At 33.4% G+C, this 17,326-nt stretch overlaps 1 protein-coding gene across 2 annotated transcripts; it reads right to left on the reverse strand.

The window, feature by feature from the left end:
* Window positions 1–254: 254 nt before the first annotated feature.
* Window positions 255–15,516, reverse strand: LOC139525411 (eukaryotic translation initiation factor 2 subunit 2-like). Of its 2 annotated transcripts, none has more exons than XM_071320732.1 (9): window positions 15,339–15,516; window positions 13,078–13,261; window positions 12,206–12,294; window positions 8,330–8,501; window positions 7,742–7,839; window positions 6,420–6,568; window positions 2,559–2,615; window positions 1,740–1,825; window positions 255–760 (listed from the first exon to the last, which is right to left on the reverse strand). In XM_071320732.1, exons 1-9 carry the CDS (start codon window positions 15,354–15,356, stop codon window positions 585–587), a joined length of 1,029 nt encoding a protein of 342 aa, XP_071176833.1. In that variant the 5' UTR covers window positions 15,357–15,516; the 3' UTR covers window positions 255–584. The 2 variants fall into 2 exon arrangements, with proteins under 2 accessions (XP_071176833.1, XP_071176832.1); XM_071320731.1 differs by lacking the exon at window positions 15,339–15,516 and adding an exon at window positions 13,802–13,970.
* Between the last annotated feature and the right edge of the window lie 1,810 nt (window positions 15,517–17,326).

Below are 17,326 nucleotides of genomic sequence, written 5' to 3' on the forward strand. Positions count from 1 at the left end.
ATGGATTTCCTGGATTCAGGTAAACCATGAAATAAATTGATCAACCAATGACAAATTTTCTATTAGCTTGTATGCAGACCTGGGAAAAACCACAAAATTTAATATCCACAAACATACAAGTTTTCCTTCCACAATAATTGGTACCCAGGAAAAATAAATGAATCCACAGTGAATCTTTAAAAGTAAGACCACTTTATATGTAGATAAAGTTTCATTTCATTAACTTTTTTAGGAAAATAAAGAAATAAACAATATTTGAATGTAAATTTATGAAAGAAATATCATTATAATTGTATAAATTAAGAATAGTTCAGATACACTGATCTCTTAAATGCTGAATTATCCAATGAAATATACTAATCGTTATTAGTCCTTTCAACCAATCTTCCTCTTTATATCCCCTGGCATTCATCTGACATGACATCACTGTTCTGTCAACAACATTCAGATTAATTGTACCATTACAAGTACACAGATGATCACATTTAAACTGTTTTGACTTATAAGTGACAAGTGATAAAAGCTTTTTAAGCCATTTAAAGACGATATATTTATCCATATTATTAAGCTCTGCCATGATTGTCTTATGTGGTTTTCGCCCGTATTGCAGCTCTCTTTCCTGTGACGGCCTGGAAACCAGATTTGATGCTAGCGACAGAGCATCGAGATCCACATGTTTCACACTGTAGAAAGAAAAGTCTAGTATCTTTTTGAAGCAAAGTGTCAGGTGACCTACAAGTATGACAGGTAACATACTCTTCTACAAATAAAAATATATTCTCATCATATATCATGTATATAGATCAAACTTTTAATTAAATATGGCAAGCAAGCTTTGTCTGTAGGTGTAAATATGATTTGAGATGAAACTTTTTTGGAAAGGGAAAAACTATTTTCAACAACATTTCCCCCAATAGAAACATATGTCATGTATGTGAAACAAGTGGAATTTTGAGATATTACTCACTGATAATAACCCTAGATAAACAGAACATGTTTAAAAAATGTTGACACCAAAATTGCAAGGTGCTTTGATTTGAAAATTTCCTACATGGTCATTATGTGTAAGAATATGTATCAGTATTACTGAAGATGCTGAGCAATACTTTGTATGACTGTCATATTTGGTTTTTTTTTCTAAATTGTATTGATATAATAAAGGGGGTTAGTTTTCTCGTTTGAATTGTTTCACATTTTTCATGTCAGGGCCTTTTATAGCTGTTTATACAGTATAGGTTTTTCTTATTGTTAAAGGTTGTATAGTGACCTATAATTGCCACATCATTTGAACCCTAGTGAATAATCTCATTGATATCATACCACATCTCCCGTTTTTATGATGAATCTGAAAATGCATCACATTATATATATTTATAGCCCACTCTTATCATTTGACATAATTAAGGTTTTTGTTGAGTGTTCACAGCATACGAGATCAAAAAGGCTTCATATTGTGTCGAGCAGCTATGCAGACAATCTGATAGTTGATTTATCGGGTTGTATTTGTGTGTTTTGCATGATAGAAACAAAATTTTCTTTGTTTCACCAGCAAATCAGAAGATGACCTTACAAGTCAAATTTATCAACGTTGGTTCATATATCATGACATAAGTGATATGTCCCGGTCCAAGTTATCAATGTCGGTTCAATATATTTGAGATCACAAGGCCATGATATGCATTTATATTAAGAGCTAAGCAGAGTGATATAGATGTTGGGACGACAGAAAATATACTTACTGATATATCTCCTAAGGACATTTTCTATCTGTTTCTGGTTATATTTGCCTTTGATAATCAACTGATTATTACCATCAACAGATCCACTGCAAGATAAAATATAATGTTAATGATTGAAATACTATTAAAGCGGGAAGAGACATGACAGTTAATCTTTTTGACTGACCATTCACAATGTAGCAAAATGTAAATCAAATAGATGGTTTTAACTAGCTGCACATGAACGTTTGAAAAATTTTAGTTTCATGTTTTTTATGCTATTAAAAGATACAATGATGTGAATAGATAAATATCCAAAATCAGAAATTTATTTAGATTGCATTTGTTTTACCAAATTTAAAGTTGTATTGATGTTTAATATATTATCTTTGTCAAGGTCACATCCAAAAAGTAGCTTGAAATCTCCTCTATGGTGTGGTTCTAAGAATTACATATTTCAGAACAGGCATCATATGTGGAGTTCATGCATACATCTACAGAAAGCAACCCAACAACTCAAATAACAAAAGAGGAAGATTTTAAAACAAAATAATACCATCACTCAACAAATGCCCAAAACAGAAAAACTATTGATTGTATTTTAAACTTTTTAAAGTCTAGATTGAAAAGCATTTTATGACAAGACATAATTAACAAACTCTTCTCACTGGCCTACATTGAATGTTGTACAGAAGTACTTGAACAGCTTGCCTTTCAAAGATGCAAGCTTAGTTCTAACAGATCTATTCTAACACCCTGACTTACACATTGAGTTCCTGTTTTTATCAAGAGTTATTATCTTAGAACTGGAAAACAACTTCTCATTTATTTCTATCTTACCTTGTACCCAATTCTGCCAACAGGAAAGCCAACACATGCTTAGGCTGTCGATGTAACCTACAAGATAGAAATAAAATCATTATATTTTTTTTGTACAAATAAAAAGGGAATGAGTCCATGGGGAAACATATTATGCCTCACTTGCATATGAAGTTATAAAGGGAAATAACTCAAAAACAGTGACATGCTACCACAATTCTAAAATTTTGATCTTTTCTTGTTATAAGCATTGTATACAATTTAATAACATTTGTTTGAAGCAAACTCAAGTTAGAGAACGGAAATGAAAAATTTAGCAATTTTCCCATTTGTAAAGGGGCACAACCTTAGAAAGGTGAAAGTGACACCACCAAACTTCGTGACAATTGTCATCAAATAGTATCTTCTATGTTCTATGAGGCATTTATAGCAATGCAGATTTTGATATATTGTCAAATATATACATTTCAACATTTGCTGGCAATATTGTCCTCAAAAAACCTTTAATACCGAACACCCTGCAAAAGTGTATTCCTCCTCATCATAAGAACATTAGATTGACTTCAGATTTATTGGGCTGGACTATGAAACATATGATAAAGGCAATTATATATTTATTCCAGTAAAGCTCACACAATTATTGGTAAATAAATCATATGGTTCACAAAACCTATTCTTCTGATGAATGTGCACCTTATGTCAAGAGCCATATTGCTTTTTTAATTAAAAGAATTAATAGATAGTCCAAAAAGGACAGTCCTTTCGGACAAAACCTAACAAGAGGCTTTCAAGAGCCTGAATCGCTCACCTTAATTCTTTTGGTTAAATCTCTTATCAATGATTATTTTGGCTTTTTGGATCGTCCTATTTTCTTCAAAAGCCAAAAAAAATAATCATTTTCTCCTATGTTCTATTTTAGCCATAGGAGCTATGTTTCTTGACATACAAGGAAATAAAATATAAAATTTAGGCCAATTAAAATTAATTGATAGATTTTCATCCCCGCCCGCCCCTCTGAAATCGTCCCGCCCCGATTTTTTTTATTTTTGAAAATTTACGATTTCCGGATTTTGTTCATTTCCGTTTTTGGTAACCGTAAAAAATTTCGTTTCCTTCAAAGCTTCCTGTTTCAAATTTCGGTTTTCGTATTTCTTCCGAGTATTCTAAAATGACTCTGCAGCTCTAAGATGACAAAATCATCTATGGAGAATAGATTGATTACGAGAATTCGAAAGGGCATGAAATAATCTGGTTACAAGTTATACGCCGTGTCCAAGAACGCAAATCGCGGCAGGGCATAAATTTCTGTGATTAGGAAACCGTTAATATCTTTATTAATAAATTGACTTTGTGGCAGGGATTTTGGACTGTGAATTATATCCAAAGAGCAAGAATCGTGGAACACATTGGTACTAAAACATAACTGAAGTAAAAAAATTGACACAAGCACGAAGTTGTTAAATTTATAACAGTATATTGAGTTCAAAAAGTCGGCAAACATACACTTAGATTTACACATGGCTTTTTTTTTTTTTTTTGTTGACAAACAGCAACAGCAAATACCTTCTGTCCCAATAATAGGGTCATTCAACAACTTCTTCTTATTTATTAAGTTCAGAATCATATTCATAAAACAGTTTGAGTTTTCATTTTATCCGTACTCAAAAGTTTGTTGCATACCAATGCATATTAGTTTCATTTTATGGAGAGAGAAAACATCACTTAGAAAGACCATCAGATTTGGTGGAGGTAGTCCAACTGAAGAAAGCATTTCTCTACGTTTTTGCTGTTTACTAAAAAAAGGTTTTTAAAGCAGCAGTTACATGTGGAACAGTGGTTGCAGTGGCGGATCCAGCCATTTTAAAAGGGGGCGGTTCCAACTATATGTCCCTATTCAAATGCATTGATCGCCCCCCCCCCCCCCTCCCTAAATCCGCATCTGAAGTTCCAAACCCCTGACCCCCTCCCCCTGGATCCGTTACTGGGTTGCCAATCAGAGATTTTAATGCGAGATTTGAAAAATCATGTACGATTCCTTATACATGTATATACATGATATAAGCTTATTATTACACTTGCATATATGAAGAAAACGTCACAAGAGGGTTTCATAAGAAATAAAAATTAAAAAATAAAATCCTCCCACCCGCCCCATTTTTTTCAAAAATTTGGATGAAAATCTACTAATTAATTTTAGTTGGCCTTATACTAGATACTCTGAAACTCATTTAGCCTAAGTTTGGCTGAAATTGATACAGCAGTTTCAAAGGAGAAGATTTTTTAAAGTAAGTCAACATGATGAACAAATTGTGAAAAAAGTCTTTAAAGGGCAATAACTCCTTAAGGGGTCAATTGACAATTTTGGTCAAATTGACTTAATTGAAGATCTTACTTTGCTGAACATTATTGCTGTTTACAGTTTATTTCTATCTATAATTATATTCAAGATAATAAACAAAAACAGCAAAATTTCCTTAAAATTATCAATTCAGGGGCAGCAACCCAACAACAGGTTGTCTCATTCATCTGAAAATTTCAGGGCAGATAGATATTGACCTGATAAACAATATTACCCAACGTCAGATTTGCTCTAAATGCTTTGGTTTTTGAGTTATAAGCCAAAAACTGCATTTGACCCCTATGTTCTATTTTTAACAATGGCGACCATGTTTGTTGATAGATCATAACTTCGGATACAATTTACAAACTAGATACCCTAAGGAACATTCAGTTAAAGTTTGGAAGTATTTGGCCCAGTAGTTTCAGAGGAGAAGATTTTTGTAAAAGATTACTAAGATTTACGAAAAATTGTTAAAAATTGACTATAAAGGGCAATAACTCCTAAAGGGGTCAACTGACCATTTCCATCATGTTGACTTATTTGTAAATCTTACTTTGCTGAACATTATTCCTGTTTACAGTTTATCTCTATCTATAATAATATTCAAGATAATAACCAAAAACAGCAAAATTTCCTTAAAATTACCAATTCAGGGGCAGCAACCCAACAACGGGTTGTCTGATTCATCTGAAAATTTCAGGGCAGATAGATCTTGACCTGATAAACAATTCTACCCCATGTCAGATTTGCTCTAAATGCTTTGGTTTTTGAGTTATAAGCCAAAAACTGCATTTGACCCCTATGTTCTATTTTTAGCAATGGCGACCATGTTTGTTGATAGATCATAACTTTGGATACAATTTACAAACTAGATACCCTAAGGAACATTCAATTAAAGTTTGGAAGTATTTGGCCCAGTAGTTTCAGAGGAAAAGATTTTTGTAAAAGATTACTAAGATTTACGAAAAATGGTTAAAAATTGACTATAAAGGGCAATAACTCCTAAAGGGGTCAACTGACCATTTCCGTCATGTTGACTTATTTGTAAATCTTACTTTGCTGAACATTATTCTTGTTTACAGTTTATCTGTATCTATAATAATATTCAAGATAATAACCAAAAACAGCAAAATTTCCTTAAAATTACCAATTCAGGGGCAGCAACCCAACAACGGGTTGTCTGATTCATCTGAAAATTTCAGGGCAGATAGATCTTGACCTGATAAACAATATAACCCCTGTCAGATTTGCTCTAAATGCTTTGGTTTTTGAGTTATAAGCCAAAAATTGCATTTGACCCCTATGTTCTATTTTTAGCAATGGCAACCATGTTTGTTGATAGATCAAAACTTCGGATACAATTTATAAATTAGATACCCTAAGGAACATTCAGTTAAAGTATTTGGCCCAGTAGTTTCAGAGGAGAAGATTCTTGAAATAGTTTACGACGACGACAGACGACGGACGACGACAAGTGATGGCATAAGCTCACTTGTCCCTTCGGGACAGGTGAGCTAAAAAGCTATATTGTATACACTTACAATCTACAAATATCTGCAAAATTTGCAAATGAAGATTTTCTGGTACCAACTTTTAGCACTTGAGGAGGCCTCATAACAAATTTCTTCTTTTCACCAGTTACCATATCTGGATTTTTCTCTCTAATTATATCAAAGACACGCGTCAGAAGCTGAAAAACATTTTACACTTTACTGTGTATTATGAATCATATTTTACTTCCAGACTGTAGTGCTAGGAAATTAATCAAGTACTTGTATTTGCAATTTGGGAATGAAAAATAAAGTTTTCCAAATAAATGTTACAACTTATTAAAATTCTGTTGAAATGTATTCATTTTCTAGTCTTAAAATTAGTGTTGCAACACAAAATATTTTGTTGTATATAATATTTGTTATTTTTACAATACCAGTTTTTTTTAAGTTCAAACAGAAATCTGACTCAACAGATGTTTAATCTCTACCACAATCAAATCTTTACAAGAAGGAACTTGTCGTGCTTAGTATGCCAACACTCATAATTGATAGTATCACAGAAATAGAGGTCAGAGAGTGCACTGTTTTACAACTCATCAATGACAAGTTGCTGACCAAATATGAGATCTTTCTGTTTAAAATTACTTGAGAAAAGTTTGACAAAAATTCGTCTTTCTATCAACATATTGAAAAATTCTTATATAGGAATAAGGTGTTGAACACACAGCAATTAGCTGTCGAACAAATCTGTTTATTACATACAATGTACTCATTACAACTTATCACTGTTTAGTTGCTGCCTGCTGACCAAATATGTTAAAAACATTACCCAAGAAAAGTGTGACAGATATTTTTGTTGGACAAACTCATCGACAATAGGACAATGGAATAGACAAGGTAAATGCAATATAGACCCTCATCCTAGATTTGGGTGAATAATATTATTTCCCAGGACTACCTCCTGTTTATAATAACCCAGTACTACCACTGAAACATACCTCATCATATGTGTAATCTCTGTCAGAGTCCAACCAGGATTTCCCAGAACTACCTCCTGTTAATAATAACCCAGTACTACCACTGAAACATACCTCATCATATGTGTAATCTCTGTCAGAGTCCAACCAGGATTTCCCAGAACTACCTCCTGTTAATAATAACCCAGTACTACCACTGAAACATACCTCATCATATGTGTATTCTCTGTCAGAGTCCAACCAGGATTTCCCAGAACTACCTCCTGTTAATAATAACCCAGTACTACCACTGAAACATACCTCATCATATGTGTAATCTCTGTCAGAGTCCAACCAGGATTTCCCAGAACTACCTCCTGTTTATAATAACCAAGAACTACCACTGAAACATACCTCATCATATGTGTAATCTCTGTCAGAGTCCAACCAGGATTTCCCAGAACTACCTCCTGTTAATCTCTCTTCCTTCTTGGCTTCTTCTGCTTCATCAACTGTTAAATCAAAATGTAAATTGTTAACACAGAGTAATGTTTTAATGTATATAATTTCAATATTAAAATTTAAATATTGATATTGAAAAGGTAATAGTTTAGCATGTTAACAATGCAAAAAGTGCAAAGTCAATTACCCATGACTAAGTGTATAAAGTCCAATGATCTCCATGGAAATGATATTTGCATACAGCTACATCATCTGCATATAAAATATCTATCGTTGACTCACCATTGTTGAACACTTTCGTCTTTTCTGCATAATTTCTGGGTTATTTTTGCCATGGTTCTGTTTTGTTTGACATGAATTTTGATTGTACCTTTGGTATTTTCAGCCTGTTTTTTTTTAAATATACTGACAGTCTAACAATTATGTTAATTTTACCAATTCAATCCTTCAATATTTTTATAAACAACTGTTCCAATATACAGAAAATTTCTTAATAACAATATTTTGTTATTTATAAGTTACGCAACTAGTTTTTCCTACCTTCATCCATCATTGGTTCTTCTGATTCAAGTGCATCAAAGTCAACCTTCTTCTTCTTCTTCTTTTTCTTTGTTGGAAGAGCTAAATTGAAATCTTCATCGCCTGGGGCTTCGTCATCAGCTCCCCCATCTTGGTCCTCTGGGGCCTCTTTAGTTTCTGAAGCGTTTGATTCCTATAAAATAAATGTGTTTATGCCTTCAAAAACAGTTGTTTGTCACTACAAGAAATGCAAGATTAGAAAGCTGTTAGGCAGGTCTTTTTTATATCTGATCCCGACTTTAATCCTTTAAGACTAAGTCACAAAAGTCAATTATGGTTATCAGATGGCCATCCCATTGATTGATATTTAATTTAAACCAGGTGCTCTGCAGGGTGCAGCTTTAAACGACCGCAGAGGTTGAACCCTGAACAGTGGGGGCAAGTATGGACACAACATTCAAGCTTGATATAGCTCTGAATTTGGATTGTGATCAAATTCTTGACATTATGAGTTTCTGACACTAAACAAATGTCAAGATCTTACAAATCTATTATGCAATATTGTGTAATTAAAAGTTTCAACTTCAAACTTTTAACCAGATGCTCCGCAGGGCGTAGCTTTATACGACCGCAGAGGTTGAACCCTGAACGGTTAGGGCAAGTATGGACACAACATTCAAGCTGGATTCAGCTCTAAATTTGGATTGTGATTAAATAGTTGACACAGCATAGGTTTCTGACATAGAATGAATGTGTTCTAATGAACTTAAAATTTTTGTTTCTCTTAGAGCAATTCACTATGCTGTTGAATATTAATCCTCTCAAAAAAATGTTTGAAGAAATTTTCTTTTTTATTTATGAAATTTCAAATGAGAAAAATTGAACCCAATTTTTTTAATCACATCCCCCTTTCCCTTATTCCAAAACTAATCTCAATTAAAATTTCTAATGGAGTTTGCAACAATAACTACTCATTTAAATACATCATAAAATATTAAGATGTAAAAAAACTGCTTGTTATCACTGAATGGTAAAGATTATTTTAATTTATCAGTTGGTAGTAAAAAGTGAATATACATTGTATATTGTATATAACAAAGATTTAAGTTGATTCTGGACAAAGAAAGATAACTCCAATTAAAAATAAATCTTGCTATTGCACAATATTTTGCAATTAGATATTTCTTGCTTACTATTCTGGACAAAGAAAGATAACTCTAATTAATTTTTTTTTTGATATTTCACAATATTGTGCAATTAGATATTTCTTGCCATTGCGCAATACTGTGCAATTGAAAAGACTTGCTATTGCACAATACTTAATATAATAATTTTAGATCCTGATTTGGACCAACTTGAAAACTGGGCCCATAATAAAAAATCTAAGTACATTTTTGAATTCAGCATATCAAAGAACTTCAAGATTTCAATTTTTGTTAAAATCAGACAAAGTTTAATTTTGAACCCTTTGGACTTTAGTGTAGACCAATTTGAAAACAGGACCAAAAATGAAGAATCTACATACACAGTTAGATTTGGTATATCAAAGAACCCCATTTATTCAATTTTTGATGAAATCAAACAAAGTTTAATTTTGGACCCCGATTTGGACCAACTTGAAAACTGGGCCAATAATCAAGAATCTAAGTACATTTTTAGATTCAGCATATCAAAGAACCTAACTGATTCATTTTTTGTCAAAATCAAACTAAGTTTAATTTTGGACCCTTTGGACCTTAATGTAGACCAATTTGAAAACGGGACCAAAAGTTATGAATCTACATACACAGTCATGACAGTTAGATTCAGCATATCAAAGAACCCCAATTATTCAATTTTGATGAAATCAAACAAAAGTTTAATTTTGGACCCTTTGGGCCCCTTATTATGTTGGGACCAAAACTCCCAAAATCAAACCCAACCTTTCTTTTATGGTCATAAATCTTGTGTTTAAATTTCATAGATTTCTATTTACTTATACTAACGTTATGGTGCGAAAACCAAGAAAAATGCTTATTTGGGTCCCTTTTTGGCCCCTAATTCCTAAACTGTTGGGACCTAAACTCCCAAAATCAATACCAACCTTCCTTTTGTAGTCATTAACATTGTGTTTAAATTTCATTGATTTCTATTTACTTAAACTAATGTTATTGTGCGAAAACCAAGAATAATGCTTATTTGGGCCCTTTTTTGGCCCCTAATTCCTAAACTGTTGAGACCAAAACTCCCAAAATCAATACCAACCTTCCTTTTGTGGTCATAAACCTTGTGTCAAAATTTCATAGATTTCTATTAACTTAAACTAAAGTTATAGTGCGAAAACCAAGAAAATGCTTATTTGGGCCCTTTTTGGCCCCTAATTCCTAAAATGTTGGGACCAAAACTCCCAAAATCAATACCAACCTTCCTTTTGTGGTCATAAACCTTGTGTTAAAATTTCATAGATTTCCATTCACTTTTACTAAAGTTAGAGTGCGAAAACTAAAAGTATTCGGACGCCGGACGACGACGACGACGCCAACGTATTAGCAATATACGACGAAAATTTTTTCAAAATTTGCGGTCGTATAAAAAATTTGGAATTTGAGAAAAAAAATTGAAAACTACTACCATCCCCTTTTTTTTTAAATAGGTCCAAAACCTGACATTTCTTTATACATTGTTTACAAGTAGTGTAAGGGAGGTAAATCTGCACAAACCAAAAATTGTATGTTATCTGTTTATGATTTACCTCCATTACACTGCTTTTGAATTGTCTTAATTGTTCATTGACCAGAAAAACCTAGTTTCCCCCTTTTTTGGCCCCCAATTCCAAAACATTTTAAGAACCCCCCAAAGTCATTACTAACCATCAATTGTATGGAAACTTGTGGTAAAATTTCAGAGAGATTCATCCACTTAAACACAAGTTATTGTTTGAAAACTACAAAAATGCTTATTTTGGACCCCCTTTTTGGCCCCTAAATCCTAAACAATAAGGACCATAACCCCCAAAATCAATCCAAACCTTCCTTTAATTAGTGGTATTGAACCTTCTGGTAGAAATTAATAGAGATCCATTCAGTAAATCTAAAGTTGGTCTGGAAAATCTAGTTTATCCCATTTTTTGGGCCCCTAATTTCGCCTTTTTTAGCCCCTAATTCCAAAACATTTAGAGTCATAAGCCCCCAAAGTCATTAATTACCATCCTTTCATGGTATGGAAACCTGTGGAATTATTTCAGAGAGATTCATACACTTAAACACAAGTTATTGTTTTAAAACTACAAAAATGCTTATTTTGGGCCCCCTTTTTGGCCCCTTCTTCCTTAACTATTGGGACCATAACCCCCAAAATCAATCCCAACTTTCCTGTAGTGGTATTAAACCTTTTTATAGATATCCATACTCTTTATTTGTCAAAACATTTTACTTTAGTTTTAAAAATCACATTTTCCTTATACCGGATGTTGACCTGACTGGTAAAACATGGACTAGAAACAGATACGTAAAATCTGTGTACGTTTACAAAGCACGACTGAGTGAAGAAGCTCTTTCCGCATCATTTCTTCAACAAAATACTTGAAATGAACGTTAGATACAGATATCAATGATTATTGAAGCATTTTTGTAGAAATGTAGGATGCATAATTAAATTTCCCACCTGTACACATGCGCACACGTGTTCTAGTTCATACAACAGAGTGCCTAGAGAAAACCTCAGACTTTAAATAGAAAAACTGACAATACTAGTCAATTAAGATTGAAGTTGTGTGCACCCCCAGGAGCAGGGTATGAATTTACAACCTCAGTGTTGACTGGCTAGTGATTACAGTAGTAAGAACTACTTAGACCACTTGGCCGCTGAGGCCCCTAATTTAACATGGAAACCAGATCTAAACTTTATACTTTTACTTACAGGCAGAGCATCTCCAATGTCATCCAGTTCAAATGCTTTCTTTTTCTTTTTCTTCTTTTTCATCCCAAGGCTAAATTCTAATGACATATCTGAAAATATTCAAACAAATTCATTCTTCTACATCAAATTGCTGAATCTGTGTGAAACCATAATATAATCTGTGTGAAACCATAATATAATCTGTGTGAAACCATAATATAATCTGTCAAATAAACACTTTCTTTTCAATGTATTAAAAAAAAAGTTACAAATGTGCCAGCGTGAAGCATTTTAGAGAATTCATATACATACATGTACAAGGTGATGTCATTGTGTACCAGGGACATACACAGGCAACATTGTGCTTATTTGTTTATAGTGTGGCTATTATAACTAAGTTGAAAAATTTGAATTCATTATTGGAAAGTCAAATTATAGATTAACAAATGAGCTGTTTTGGATAGAAATTGTCCTTGTGCAAATGAATACAATGATCATGAGTCATCTCATTAAACTTTCACTCCTCACGATTCTCTGCGAAAGATGTCCTAAGACTCATAGTTTTTGAGAAAGAAGTCATACTCTAGGATTTAATTTCTGCAGAGTAGTGAAAAACCTAATTATTGTTCAGATAAAATATCAATATCAATGTAGCTTTGAGTGTTCATCTGTAAGTCTTCACTTATATGTCCTGTTTTATTCATCTGATCATATAAGCATGTCGAATATCAATGATATTTATTGGCTCATGCAGGATCTTCATACCCTTCTTGAGCACCTCAGATCACCCATGTAGTCAAGTTATGAACTCATCGTTTCTATTCACATACATTGTACACCATGTACACTTCACATATACATGTATTTCCAAATTATTTCCCATTATGTATTACCATCGTCTACTTTCTCCCTTTGATTTTCAGATTTGTTTTCCTTTGGTTCCTCTTGGATTTCAGTTGTTTCTGGGGTTGGTGCCCCATCTGTTGCTCCTTCTGGATCACCCATAGCTGCATCTAAATCAAATGGTACCTTCTTCTTCTTCTTTTTCTTTTTCATCATATTAGGATCAAAGGGGGTCTGTAAAGGTAAATTATATTAATTTATATAAACAAAGACAATTATTACACTCATATGTACGAAAGAAATGTACAAATGTATGACAATATTGGCTGACAATCCAGATACATACATGTAGACATGTCAACCTATTTGTTTAAATAATGAACATTTTTTTCCTTCAGATTAGACCAAATCCTACTCATTTACCTAAAATATTCAAATGACTTGAAATTTAAAAATCTTCCACAAATTTTTTTTAAGTTATCAATGAATCAAACAGAACAGGAATGTAAACTTAGTTTACATGAAAAAGTTATTGATCAGATGTTGCATCATCTAATTCCTGTCTCATTTTATAAAGTATGGTATTTCATCACAAAAATACCATTAAATAACCTTATTTCGAAACTATAAAGAAATCAAAACCTATGTTGAGGATTTTCCCATACATTTGTATATATTTTTTAGTTTTGATGCCATATTTTGCCTTTACAAAATTTGTATTGACACTTTGATAAACTGATTTTTTTTCAAAATTAACACATTTTAGGAACTTACCTTTTCTCTTTCATAAACCATAATTTAATTTCTGAACATCTAGAATAATAATGATTTTTTTATCCTTTTTTACTGATCCAATTGCATCAAAATATTCCTGTATAGAAGAGGCTTAGAGCTATATGTATTATATTTTTCCTTTGCTATTTTAAAGATAAATGTTTCAATTTATATTGCAGTCTTTATTTTATACTAAAACACGTCTGATGCAATATCGATTTGTATAATGTATATTTATAGCCTAGCAGATAATAATACAGGGAATATTATCTCATTATTTTTTTCTGAAAAGTAATACTAATTAGGTAGGTTGTTTATTACAAAAAGTTTTATGAATATATATACTTTTATAAGATGATTCAAGAAGGGTTAAAATACAAAGTACCTCACTAAAAATAAAAATCTTATGATCTAGACCAATGTCACTAGTCACTTAACTAAACCCAATCTTGACATCACAGCACTAACATTGATGTTATCAACAGACTGTATATTTCCATTCTATCAGGCATTGATGAGTTCTTCTTGCTTATTTAATTTGCATTTTGTACATTCACCATGTTAAAGTAGTTATGAAGAGTTTATATAAAACAATTGATTTTGTTTTTCGAAGTGGTTTAATGGAAGATACAAGTGCTCCCTCCGCACAACCTTATTAAATTCCACAGACCAAAACGACAAATCAGAGCAACAACCTTTGAATAACTTTATCACTAAGTACATTGTAGACCAACAAGTCTGTAACAACAAACGAATGGTCATACATTTTTGTAGTTCAAAATAGTAAATCGGACATGTTCAAAAACTATTTTTGTGCACAGTCGCTATTGATTGGAACCATCTGGAAGACATGGTAGTGTGTGTCACTACAACTTGAAGCTTAAATCAGAATTCCCCAGCAAGCGCAACTATCACACAATAGCCGAAAGGAATCTGCGACATATGGTCATACCCATCTATTCTGTGACATGCTATTTACCATGTTAACAGCAGTGGGAAATACAAATACAAGTCTGTGCCAACTTTATACTAAGTTTAGATATATGTATGAAACTGAAAGTGCTGTAGCCTGTAGGTAGTCTCTTTGTTTGAATGGTAACAATATTGAGTGATACAAATTTTTGTCTAGAAGACACTACTGTCTTAACCATAACTGAATTAAATTATGTCAAAAGGAGAACTGTGGACAGTATTGGGTTCATTGGAAACATCACCATGGTAAAACATAATAACAATAAAGGTGATTGTGGTTCAGGTGAGAACACGATACGTCAACAGCACCGAACCAACCCAGATACGAGATAATTTCGTGAGATTCTGTTTTTATGCTAGCCAATCTTCAGCAATATTTAATGATTTGCATTAACAACCATGAATTGAAGAAAAAAATATATGCAAACGTGTGACTTTATCATAACTAATATGCTGATTTCGAATAATTTACTACACGTGTGATCGAGGATGGAAGTCGCCATATTTTTCTCATATTCCCGGCTCAAAAAAAGTCATTTTATCATTTATTTTTCAATCCTCTTACCAGCTCGTCGTCCTCCATTCTTGAAATTAAAGATCAACAATAAAGTTGATGATTTTATCACAGATAAATGAAATAGCAGCTCGAGTTTCCTTGATTTTTCAGTTTTTCATCGTTCAAATTATTGCATCAGTCTGATAATACTAGAGGTCAAGGACACTGAAAACTTCGTAAGGGAGATAATCCAGAAAAAAAACCAAGAGGCCCAGTGTCGTAACAAGTGCTTTGTCGGTATCAAAAATGATCCCCGGGTAATGATCATAAATCAATGTCACCTTTTTGTTAAGATAAGATCAATTTTATTAACAAATTTTGGGTCCCGAAGGTCATAAAGATTATAATAAAAAAAAAATCCATTAAATGACAGAATAAATATCAAAGACCATCAAATAACAGACAAAAATATACAATATATTCTTCTTCTTCTTCTTCCATATAAGAGTTGGGTTCCTTTAATGAAACGTTTAAACTCTGCGGGACTACGCATGGTGACATCACATATCTAGTCCCCTAAGGCTATATACAGTATTTACAATAAAATCAGGTTGTTACGGTTAAAATTATGTCAGTACAATCGTCCAGTCTGGTATTAATGTGTTGTCTGTAGCCCTGAGCGAAAATCTTCAACTGATCCCGCTTCAGCAACCCTGGCAGGTAATGTATTCCATTCCATGATTGTTCTTGGAAAGAAGGAGTTCCTGTAGACATCACTGGTGACCCTCTGTTGGTAAAACTTGTGTCCTCCACGAGTTCTACTGTCGCCACCTTTGAGGTAAGTACTCTTGTTGATGTCTATCAGCTCATTCTGGATACGATAGAGCATGCATAGCCTGTTGTCACGGCGTCTTGTCTGTAATGTGTCCCATTTAAGATCTTCTAACATTGTAGTGACGCACCCTGGTGTGCGTGATGTGTAGTCATTATAGACAAATCTAGCAGCTCTCCTCTGTATAAGTTCTAGTGTGTTGATGCTTGCTTGGTTGGTTGGGTCCCATATAGTAGAAGCATACTCTATGACAGGTCGCACGAGTGTTGTATAGCCAGCAGCCTTTACTTTCCTGGTACATTCTTTAAGGTTTCGTTTGACAAACCCAAGTGTTCGGTTACCCTTTGCTGTAACACTCTGGATATGTTTGTTCCATGAGAGGTTGTTTGATATTGAAACTCCCAAGTACTTGGCACTATCTACTGGTTCGAGTATGTGTCCATGTAGAGTGTATGGGTATTGTATAGGTTCTTTGTTCTTTGGTGGTATGCGGATAATATTGCATTTTGTTGGATTGAATCTCATCATCCATGTTTTTTCCCAATTTTCTAATGCTTCAAGGTCTTTCTGAAGTTGTTCTGTATCTTTGGTGTTACTAATTTCCCTGTATAGTAGACTGTCATCAGCAAAGAGGCGGACATCTGATTGAGTATATCCGGGCATGTCATTGATGTATGTTAGGAACAATAAAGGACCTAGTACTGTGCCTTGTGGCACACCTGACAGAACATCGTCTTGTTGAGATCTAGCACCTTCCAATACTACCTGTTGTTTCCTGTTTGATAGGAATGAACTGATCCAGGAGTTTGTCCGGCCCCTTACTCCATAAAATTGGAGTTTGTACAGCAGTCTTGAATGAGGAACCTTGTCAAATGCCTTTTCAAAATCCAGGAGTATGATGTCAATCTGGGTTCCATTTGAAAGGTATTTGGCTATACGATCGATGGTGATGATGAGCTGACTTTCACATGATCTGCGTTTCCTGAAACCATGTTGGTTGTCACAGAGTATATTTTGTTGATCAAAATGTTTCATTATGCTGCTGTGAACTATATGCTCTAACAGCTTACAAGTGATGGAGGTAAGGGAGACTGGACGATAGTTGGCCGCTAGGTGAGTATCCCCTTTCTTGTATAGTGGCACTATGTTGGCATCTCTCCAATCTTGTGGAACTTCTCCTGTATCAAGTGAAAACTGAAAGATTCTTGTCAGAATTGGTGATAAT

This window comes from Mytilus edulis, chromosome 5 (assembly GCF_963676685.1).
Source record: "Mytilus edulis chromosome 5, xbMytEdul2.2, whole genome shotgun sequence".
NCBI classification, from domain to species: Eukaryota; Metazoa; Mollusca; class Bivalvia; order Mytilida; family Mytilidae; genus Mytilus; species Mytilus edulis.

Excerpts from the sequence above, each read along its gene's own strand:
- LOC139525411 (XM_071320731.1), bottom strand. The coding sequence starts at position 13,822 with ATGGTTTATGAAAGAGAAAAG. Across the intron at positions 8,502-12,205 it reads ACATTGGAGATGCTCTGCCT|GAATCAAACGCTTCAGAAAC; the intron begins GTAAGTAAAAGT and ends TTTATTTTATAG. Across the intron at positions 7,840-8,329 it reads AGAACCAATGATGGATGAAG|TTGATGAAGCAGAAGAAGCC; the intron begins GTAGGAAAAACT and ends TTGATTTAACAG.